General features: G+C 72.3%; 1 protein-coding gene across 1 annotated transcript in view; it reads left to right on the top strand.

Annotated features, from left to right (window-relative positions):
* GLIS2 (GLIS family zinc finger 2) overlaps positions 1 to 10225 on the top strand; it is a 300390-nt gene that overhangs the window by 286802 nt on the left and 3363 nt on the right. The window contains exons 2-3 of the mRNA XM_049791163.1: positions 8315 to 9285; positions 9594 to 9770. Of these exons, the coding sequence (XP_049647120.1) occupies positions 8926 to 9285; positions 9594 to 9770 (537 nt within the window). The 5' untranslated portion in view covers positions 8315 to 8925. The remainder of the gene's footprint in view (positions 1 to 8314; positions 9286 to 9593; positions 9771 to 10225) is intronic.

Below are 10225 nucleotides of genomic sequence, written 5' to 3'. Positions count from 1 at the left end.
CCCACCCTATCCTGACCTGTCTTGTCCCCGTCCCATCCCATCCCATCCTGACCTGTCCCCATCCCAGCCGGCCCTGTCCCCATTCCATCCTAACCCACCCCATCCCATCCTATCCCGACCCGTCTTTTTCCCATCCCCATCCCATCCTGACCTGTCCCCATCCCAGCCGGCCCTGTCCCCATTCCATCCTAACCCACCCCATCCCATCCTATCCCGACCCGTCTTTTTCCCATCCCCATCCCATCCTATCCGCACCCAATCCTACCCCATCCCATCCCCTCCCAGCCCTATCCCACCCTCTCCCATCCTATCCTGACCTGTCTTGTCTCCACCCGATCCCCATCCCATCCTATCCTCATCCTATCCCTTCCAGCCCTGTCCCCATTCCATTCCATCCCCTCCCCATCCCATCCTATCCTACCTCATCCCATCCCATCCTATCCCAGCTCTATCCCATCCTACCCTGACCTGTCTTGTCCCCATCCCATCCTATCCCATCCTGTTCTGACCCCATCCCATCCAGCTCTGTCCCTACCCTATCCTATCCCATCCCATCCTATCCTATCTTAACCTGTCTTGTCCCCATCCCACACCTATCACATCGTATCCTCATCCTATCCTACCTCATCCCAACCCATCCTGTCCTAGCCCTATCCCACCCCATCCTATACCATCTGGCCCTGTCCTCACCGCATCCAGCCCTGTCCCTATCCTATCCTATCCTATCCTACCCTAACTTGTCATGTTCCCATCCCATACCTATCACATCCTATCCTCATCCCATTGTACCTCATCCCATCCCATCCCATCCCATCCTGATGCTGTCTTGTCCCCATCACATCCTATCCTGAGCTGTCTTGTTCTGATCCCATCCTATCCCATCCTATTCTGTCCCCATCCCATCCCATCCTGTCCAACCTCATCTGACCCTGCCCCATCCCACCCTGTCCTGTTCCCATCCTATCCTGCCTTATCCGCATCCTGTCCCATCTCATTCTGCCCTATCCCCATACCATCCTATCCCATCCTATCCTCTGCCATCCCATACCATCCTATCCCACCCTGTCCTGTTCCCATCCTATCCTGCCTTATCCGCATCCTGTCCCATCTCATTCTGCCCTATCCCCATACCATCCTATCCCATCCTATCCTCTGCCATCCCATACCATCCTATCCCACCCTATCCTGACCTGTCTTGTTGCCATCCCATCTTATCCCATCCTATCCTGTCCCCGTGCCATCCTGTTCCATCCTGTCCAACCTTATCCGATCCTGTCCCATCCTGTTCCATCCTGTCCAACCTTACCTGATCCTGTCCCATCCTATCCTGCCCTATATCCATCCTGTCCCGTATCCATTCCGTCCCATCCAATCCTGTCCTATCCCCATCCCATCCTATCCTATCCCACCCTATCCCCATCCCAGCATATCCCATACCATCCTGTCCTACCCTACCCCATCCTGTCGGGCCCTATCCCCATCCCATCTTGTCCCACCCCATCCCATCCCGGCCTGTTCTATCCCTGTCCCATCCTGTTCTATCCCATCTGATCCCAGCCCCACCCCAGCCCACCCTATCCCCAGCAGGGCCTGGCAGCCCCTGCTCCCCCCCCCCCCCCACCCCAGGGTGCTGTGCCCCCGACTCTGCCCCCCCGGCGTGCCACAGAGCCTGGCCCTGCTGGACAGGGGTGCACACATGGCAGGGGAGGGGGCTGCCGGGGGGCAGAGTGGGGGGGTCACCAGAGGCTCTGGGGGCTGGCAGGGGCCGTGGGGCTCACAGCAGCCTTGGGGCTGCCACAGGGCTCCGGGGTTTGGGGGTGACAGGGCTGATGTGGCTGGCAGGGGGCTTTGGGAGTTGGGGGGGGCCCTGGGGGTGCTGGCAGGGGTCATGGGGGCTGCTGGGGGGGCTTTGGGCTGGCAGGGGCCGTGGGGCTCACAGCAGCCTCGGGGCTCAGGGGTTTGGGGGTGACAGGGGTCATATGGCTGGTGGGGGGCTTTGGGGACGGGCAGGGGGGCACAGGGCTGACAGGGGCTGTGTGGGGGCTGGCAGGAGCCGTGCGGAACCTCAGGGACCCCCAGGCCCTGGGGTGGGGGTGGGGGTGGGGGGGGCTGCCTGATCCCCCCTCTGTGCCCAAAGCCCCCCCAGTACTACCTGCGTGGGGCCAGGGCCAGCCGAGGCCACCCGAGCTGGGCCGTGGCGAGCGACCAAGGGCACAGGGGGGGTCCCAGAGCTGGCCTGGCACCCCGGGTGGGCAGGATCCGGCCCCAGAGAGCAGTGTGGGGGCACATCCCCCCGCCCCCTGACCCCCCCCCCCCCAGCCCAGCCCCGCTCAGGAGCTGGCAGGACTGGTTCTGCCTGGTCCCTGCCTGTCCCTGGCCCGGTGGGCCCCCTGCCCAGCCCGCCACGGGAGGCCTTGACGCCGGGGGCTGGGGTATCCCCCCATAGCGGGGGGACACCCGTGTCCCCCCACCGTGTCCCCCCCCCCAGGGAGCGGGTGGTGGCAGCCAGCGCTCCGGCAGGGATCCGGCCAGGCCACGGCATCACCCAGCTGCTCCATGCCGGCAGTCGGCCGTGGTCCTGAGCCTGGGGGTGGGGGGGCAAAGGGAACCCCCCCCCCCCCCCCTCCCTCCGCCGTGGTCGCCCATCACCCCCTGCCACCCCGTAACGCTGCCAAGCAGCCGGAGGGGTCCCCAAAACCACGCTGGTGGCTGTCCCTGCCTGTGTTGTGCCAGGGGACCCATGTGTCCCTGGGGTGGGGGCCCCGTGCCCCCCATCTGGGAGGACTTTGGAATGGGGGGAGTGGGGTGACGTTGGCACCCAGTGACGGGGTACCGGTGGCCCAAAGGGAAAGCCGGGCTGGGGACACCGAGCCACCGTGTCACCACTGCGTGGCCCCTGTCCCCACGGGGGCCACGACCGCCGTGGGTGGCATTGAAGCCCCTCCACCCCCCACCTCACGCTTCCCCAAGGCGCAGCTCAGCCCATTTCCATTTTGGTTTTTTTTTTTTTTTTTTTGGGGGGGGGGCAGAGACATAGGGGCTCACCCCCCTCCCATTTTGGGGGAAAAAAAACCTTCAAAAAAGGGAAGAAAGGATGCAAACGTGGTGGCAGCTACTCCACAGCCACCGGCCCAGGGAGGAGGAGGTCACTGCTGGGGACACAGCAGCTCCCCCCCCCCCCCCCACGGGTGGGGTGTGACTTCGGCCACCCGCGTGGGCCAGTGCTGCCCCCCCCCCCCCCCCTCGTGTCCCCCCCTTTTGTGGCGGGGCTGGTGAGAACACAGCAGCTATGTGTCCCCGTCCCCCCCCCCCGCAAAATCCCCACAGGTGCGGCGTGCCCCCGCCCCCCCGCGTGGGCCAGTGTGTGTGTGTCGTCCCCCCCCACAACCCACCCGCGGGCCCCGGGGAGGGAGTTTCCCCCCCCCCCCCCCCCCTCCCCCGGTGAGGGCTGCAGCATCCGGGCCGGCCCCGCCACATCCTGCCGCCGGAAGGAGCCGCGGCCCCGGCGCCCCGGGACAACCCCCCCGGGGGTGACGTCATGCGGAGGCCCCCGCCAGGCGTGACGCCAGGCGCGCTCTGTGACGTCACGCGGCTGGCGGGCGGCGCCGCTCCTGCGGGGAGGGGGGGGGGGGGGGATCCCCCCCCTTCGGTGTGACCCCCCCCCCCCCCAACCCCCAACACCCGCCGTCCCCGAGCGGCCCCGTTGCGGGGCGGGGAGGCCGCTCCGGTGGGCGCCGCCCCCCCGCTTCCTGCGCCGCCGCCGCCGCCGGGGGTCCGTGTCCCCCCCCCCCCCCCCCGCCACGTCCCCGGGGGGGGGGGGGGGACACGGAGACAGCCGGGGAGAGGGGGGGGGGGGGGGGCTCGGCTTTGCCGCAGCGCCGGGGTGACCTTGCGCGGGGGGAGCGGGGTGGGGTGAGGGTGTCCCCGCGTGTCCGTGCGTGTGTGTCCCCGGCCCCCCCACGGGGCGTGCCCCCCCCCGTGCCCCCCGGTGCCCCCCGCGGCGGGGAGGGGCCGGCCCCGGCCCCCGCCCAGCTCCCGCCCGCAGCCGGGGCCGGGCCGGTCGGTGCGGGGCGGCCATAAATCACGGCGGGCAGAGCCCCCGCCCCGCCGCCGCCGCCGCCGCCGCCCTCCGCCGCCGCCGCCGCCGCCCGGGGGACCGGGGGGGGGGGGGGGGGGGCAGAGCCCCGCCGCCGCCGCGGCCGCCGCCCCCCGCCCCCAGCCCCTGCAGATGTGGCGGAGCGGCCCGGCGGCCCGGCAGCGGGGGGGGCCCGCTCCGCCAAGCCCCGCTCCCCGCCCCGCTCCCCGCCCGCCGCCGGCGCTGAGCCCCCCGCCGCAGGTACGATCGCGCACCGGGGACCGGCGCTTTGTCGCGCCGCCGCGCCCGCGGCGGAGGGGGTGGGGGTGGGGGGGTGTAAGGAGGAGGATGCTGCTACCCGGGGCGGGCGGGGGGGGGGGGAACATCCTCCCGGGAAGCCCCTTCTCCGCCCCGCGGGGAGCTCCGGGAGCCTGCCCCGGGGGGGGGGGGGTGTGGGGGGGTCCCTTGGCTTGGCACCTGCAGTCCCCCGCGCCGTGGGGAGCGGTTGCGGGGGGGGGGGGGGGGGAGAACGTGGCCCCGCTCCAGCCCCGGGGCACGGGGGGGAGGCGACGGGAGCGAGGGGCTCCCTGTAGACGGGGGGGGGGGACGACATGGGGGGGGGGGGTGCGCAGAGAGGGGATACCCCCCCCCCCCCACACACACACACACACTGCCCGGTGGGTGTCGGGGGGTGGCCGTCACCCGCTGTCCCCCCGCAGCCGGGGTGGGTGTCCTGACCTTGGCCGCGGGGCGGGGGCTGCGGCGGGGACGTGTTCGGTGGCTCTGCCCAGCTGCGGCCACCCCCGGGGACCCACCGGTGTCCCCACCGTGTGGGGAGGGTGAAGGGGTGGCTTTGGCTGGGGGGGGGGGGGTCGCAGGGCAGCCCCATCACGGCCCCACGCCGGCGCTGCCACCGCCCGTCAGCCGCCGGTGTCCGGTGTGTGTCTGTGTCCCCGTCCCCCCCCCCCCTGCCCCGGTCCCCAACACGGGGGGGCTGCCGGTTTCTCGGGGTGGGGTGGCCAAGCTGGGTTTTGGGGGCCACCCCCTCCTCGAGGTGCCAGCAGCGGGGGTCAAGGGCTGCCACAAATTGTCCCTAATGTCCCCGGGCCCTGCCGCAGGGGCTTGTCCCCCTGCCCCACATGGAGAAACCCCCTCTGCCAGTGGCCACCTCCCCTGCCCTGTGTCTTTGTGTCACCCTGCTGTGACCACCTCCCCCTAACCCGGGGTCCCCGTGTGTGTGTCCCCCCCCCCCCAACCCGGGCCCCCGCTGCTGCCAAACCCCAGGGTCCAACCCGCTGGGCATCTGGGGACCAGCCCCGCTCTTGTCCCCACGCGGTCCGGCCATGTCCCCAGGCGGAGGTGGCAGGGTGTGTGCTGCTGGTGGCACCGCCGTGGGGCTGCTCCCTGGGGAGTGGGATGGCCTCGGCCCCCCACCCCCCCCCCACCCCCCAGCCGGGGTCCCCGCGGCCACCACGTGCCTGGCAAGGGGTGACCGTGGCACCAGCCTCGGCTTGGGGACCGGAGCCATGGCCACTCCTGGGGACACCTTTGGGGGCTGCCATAACCCCGGACAGTGTGGCGGTCGTGGGCACTGGGGTGGGGTGGGGACGGTGACAAGCTAGAGCCACCAGCAGGACATGCCCCCCACCCTACCACCCCCCCCCCCCCCCCCGCCCCACAGCCCTGGCAGTCACTAGCGGGCTCTGGCGAGGAGCGGCAGTGCCAGCGCCGTCCGCAGCGGGACAAGAAGGGATGGCGGGTCCCACGGTGACCCGTGTCCTGCCAGCAGCTGTGGGGACAATGACCCGGGCAGCGGTGGCGGCGCAGACCGGGGCAAGTGGGGCTGGATCCTGCCAACCCACCCGCACCACCCCGGCACGGGGGGCTGCCGGGGCTGCCCGACCTTCGTGGCGGTGCCAGCCTGCCGCTGCCAGCCCTGCCAAGTGCCAGCAGCGCCGTGCTGCCGCGACGCGGGGGGGGGGACGGGGACGGGGACGACGACTGAGCCCTGCCTGCCCGCCCGCCTGCAGCGCTGGCACCGCTCCCGGCTCGCCAAGCCCCGGGGTCACCGTCCCCCCTCGGGGCGGCGTGGGCCTGGCATTGGCACCCCTCACCGCCGCCATCCCCGAGCCCACCGTGCCGCTGGGAAGTCTCTGCCCCGTGGCACCCCCCCCCCCCCCCCCCCCCCCCAGCCTCTTGTGCCCGTGCTATTCCTGGTGGGTTTTTGTGCCATAGCTGGGGCCGGTGGGGGGGATGCAACACCCCGGCTGTGCCAGTAGCGGGGTGGCCCAAAGACCTGGCACCCCGCCGGCTGCACTGGGGTCACCCCAGGTCCCCCAGCCACGACATCTGGCCGGCCAGTGGGGGGGGGGGGGGGGGGGGGCTGGGGGACCCCAGCCCAGCCAGCGGAGCTGGGGGGGCTCTGCTGGCACCTGGGCTCTGTCCCAGTGGCCCCCACCCAGACCGGGAAGCCCCTGGGCCCAGCGCCGCACCGGACTGGTTTGAACTGGTGCAATGGCGGGGAGGGGGGGCTCGCCGGGCGGCCAGAGGGGAAGCTGGGCCGGGGCAGGGCTGGCAGCGCCTGGCGCGGGCAGGAGAGGCCTTTTGGGGGGGTTGGGGGGGGGGGGGGGAAGAGCAGGCAGGGGCCTCGTGTAGGGGCCGCAGGTGCTGGGGCGGCCGGCCAAGCCACGACGGGGCTCGTCCCCGTCCCCATCCCGGCGGGGCCCCCCGTGGCACCCCGGCTCTGAGCGGGTTCCCAGGAGCGCCGGCGGCGGGGCGGCCGCGTGGTTTGGCAGCTGCCTGCCCGCCCGCCCGCGGCCGCGCTGGGAGCCGTGGCGTCAGCGGCTGGAGGCCCCTTTCCCACCCGCCCCACCCGGGGCAGGCGGTGGTCCCCCCCACCCAGTACCGCCTGCCCCGGGACCCCCCCAATCTCTATACCCCGGGGATGTGGGGACGCGGCCACCATGGTGGGACCAGCCGTGACGCCTTGCCCGGCCCCCCTGCGGGACCCCCATCTCTGGGGGGGGACCTGGGGGGGTTGTCGGGGCCCTGTCCCGCTTCCTCGGCTGGGGGTCCCGCTCTGACATCCCAGCTTGGGGGGTCCTGCCCCCGCCGAGTCCGTCCATCGGTCCTTGAGCTGTGCCACCAGGCTGTGGGGCACACGGGGGGTGGCTGGCGCCCCATGAGGGGCTCGGGGCAGGGACCCCCTGCGGGGCAGGCCCTGCTGTGGGGTGCGGGGTGAGGACCCCCTGGAGGAAGGGACCCTGCTGTGGGGCAGTCCCTGTGGCCGTGGGGGCTCTGCCACAAGGGATGGGACCCTGCTATGGGGCAGGCCCCACACCTATGGGTGGAGATGGAGCCCCCCACTGGAGAAGAGGGACCCCGCTATGGGGCAGGCCCCACAGCCATGGGGGGCTCAGGGAGATGTGTGTGTGTGTGTGTCCCCACTGCAGGGGAGGGGCAGCCTGCTATGGGGCAGCTCCCTCCCACCATGAAGCTTGGGACAGGGACCCCCCATGGGGCCGGCCCCAAGGCCAGGACGGGGACACGGCTGCTGCTGTGGTGGTGGGGGGGGTGCAGGCGGGGGGTCCCCCGCCCGGCCGACCGGGCCCCACGCCCCCCGCGGCTCCTCCGCATTCCTCAGCGTCTGAGCCGGGCTGGACCCCCGCCAGCGCAGGGGGGCCCCGCCGGCGGGGCAGGGCGGGGGCCGGGCCCCCCGGGGCGGGGTGGGGTGGGGATGGGGGGGGGGGGGGGACGGAACGGGACCCGCTGCCACGTGTGCTGGGTGCGCCGTGCCCCCTCCCCATAGGGCCCCTCGGCCGCCCCCACCCTGCCCTGGGGCGATGCGGGTGGCCCGGGGGGGGGGGGGGGGGGCACAGTCAGGGGACCGGCTCGGCGCTGCCAGGGGTCGGGCTCAGGCGCTCACTGCTGCGCTGAGCTGCCCGTTCTCAGCTGCCTGCCGGATGTGCGGTGGCCGAGCCGTGGGGGTGGCAGGTTTTTTTTTTGGGGGGGGGGGGGGGGGGGGGGGGGCGCCGGGTGGCTTGGCACTGTGGAGCTGTCGCCCTGGAGACAGTGGCATGGGGGGGGGGGGTCAGGGTCCCCCCCCACCACGTCCTGGGAAGCGGAGGGTGCTCGCAGGCAGCAGCCCTGCCATGCCGCGTCGTGCCGTGCCATGTTGTGCCGTGCCGTGCCACGCCGTGCCGTGCCACGCCGTGCCGTGCCGTGCCGTGCGGCAGGCAGCCCCTGCCCGGCCCCGGCGTTGGCCGGCGGGGAAGGGGCCCCGGCGGGGGAGGAAGCTTTGCCGCCTCCGGGGCTGGGGCCAACGGGCTCGGCCGCCCGGGTCACCGCCGGGCTGGTGGCCGCCACCGCCCTCCTCTGCCGCTGGGAAAGGCCTCGCTGGGGCAGGCCCGCAGGGACGGACGGACGGACGGACAGATGGACAGGGAGAGGCAGAAGGGGCAACACCACAGCTCCCTGCGGGGCAAGCGGGTGCCCCGGGTGGGGATTTGGCAATCCTCGGGCAAGGTTTTGGTGACCGGCCAAGAGGCTGTGCCGGCCCTGAGGGTTGGCGACATGGAGAGGACGGGCTGGGGACACCGAGGGGCCGGGGGGGGGGGGGGGGGGACCGCCGGTGCCGTGCCCTGCCCTTTGCCCGCTGCGGGAGGGGGCCGCGGCAGGGTGGCCGGAAGGGACGGCACGGTCCCCGTGCCAGCACCGCGGCTGCCGGCACCCGCTTGGCCTCCGGCTTGGAGCGGAGACGGGCTGGGGCGATGCTTCAGGTGGCACCGGTACCCCCCCCCCCATCCCCACGGTGACCCCCTCGTGTCCCCCGCAGCGCCCACCCTGGCACCATGCATTCGCTGGAGGAGCCGCTGGACCTCAAGCTGAGCATCTCCAAGCTGCGAGCCGCCCGGGAGAAGCGGGGTCCCCTCGGTCCCCGACCCCGAGGGTCCCAGCGCCCGGATACCCCGCCGGCCGGGGATGGTCGAGGGGGGAGCCGGGGGGGCCGCCGGGCTGTGCCGGCCTCGCCATCCCCCGGCCTCCTGGCACACTCCAGGCTGGTGGAACCGCGGGACGGGCGCTTCGCCGCAGTGCCGGTGGTGGACCTCAGCCTCTCGCCCCGCTCCGGTGGGGAGTCTCCGGCCGGCAGCGCCTCGCTCTCCCCCGAGCGCCAGGGCAGCGGGGACCTGCCCGGCCCCCTCACCCCCCACGTAAGTATGGCCGTGTTCCTCCCCCTTCCCGCTCCACGAGGTGTCCCCAGCAATGGGGACTGTGCCCGGGACGGTGCTCCTGACCTCGGCAGCGTGCCTGGTGCCGCTGGTGACATGGCCCCCCCAAGCGTGTACACACACCCTGGGGTCAATGTCCTGCCCCCCCCCCCCCCCCTTACCCCAGTGGCTTCCCCAGGGTGGCTCCCTGGGGGGGGGGGGTCTGTGGGGGGGGTGTCTTTGGGGGGCTATGGGGGTGTCCATCCAGCTTGGCCCTGTTCCCCACCACCCCCCACGGGGCTCTGCTCCAGGATTTCCAGTCCCTGCGCTACATCGATGGCCTCCCCAGCTCCTTCCAGTTCTTCCTGCCCCTGGGGGCCGGGGGGGCCCTGCACCTGCCCCCCGCCGCCTTCCTGCCCCCCAGCAAGGAGAAACGCCTCCCCCCCGAGCTGCCCCTGCCCAAGCAGCTCGTCTGCCGCTGGTCCAAGGTCAGTGGGGAGAGATGGGGTGGGGCGATGGGGGGGGGGGGGGGGGTTATGGGGCTGGGGGGGGGCGCATGTGGAAACTTTGTGGGGCCGGGAGTGGTGATGGGGGGCTGGGAGACCATGCAGGGGCATTGTGAGGATGGGGGGGATGGGAGGGAGGGCCACACAGGGGCATTTTGGGGCTGGGGAGAGGGTGGGGGGCTGGAAGGCGGTGGCAGAGTTCTCTGGGGCTTGGGGGGGAGATATGAGGCTGGGGGGGGCAAATGGGGACAGCTGAGGGCTGGAGTAGGGCTGATGGGGAGCTGGGGGCCATGTAGGGGGTCTGGGGGTTTGATATGGGGCTCGGGGAGTCGTGCAGATGCTTTATGGGGCTGGGGGTGGTGATAAAGGGCTGGGAAACTACACAAGGGCATTGCGAGGGTACGGGGGGGGGCATGGGGGCACACGGGCATTTTGGG

The sequence above is a fragment of the Accipiter gentilis genome, chromosome 33 (assembly GCF_929443795.1).
Source record: "Accipiter gentilis chromosome 33, bAccGen1.1, whole genome shotgun sequence".
Lineage (NCBI taxonomy): Eukaryota > Metazoa > Chordata > Aves > Accipitriformes > Accipitridae > Astur > Astur gentilis.
Note: the sequence above shows the minus strand (reverse complement) of the source record. Positions and strands in the feature narration are given on the sequence as shown.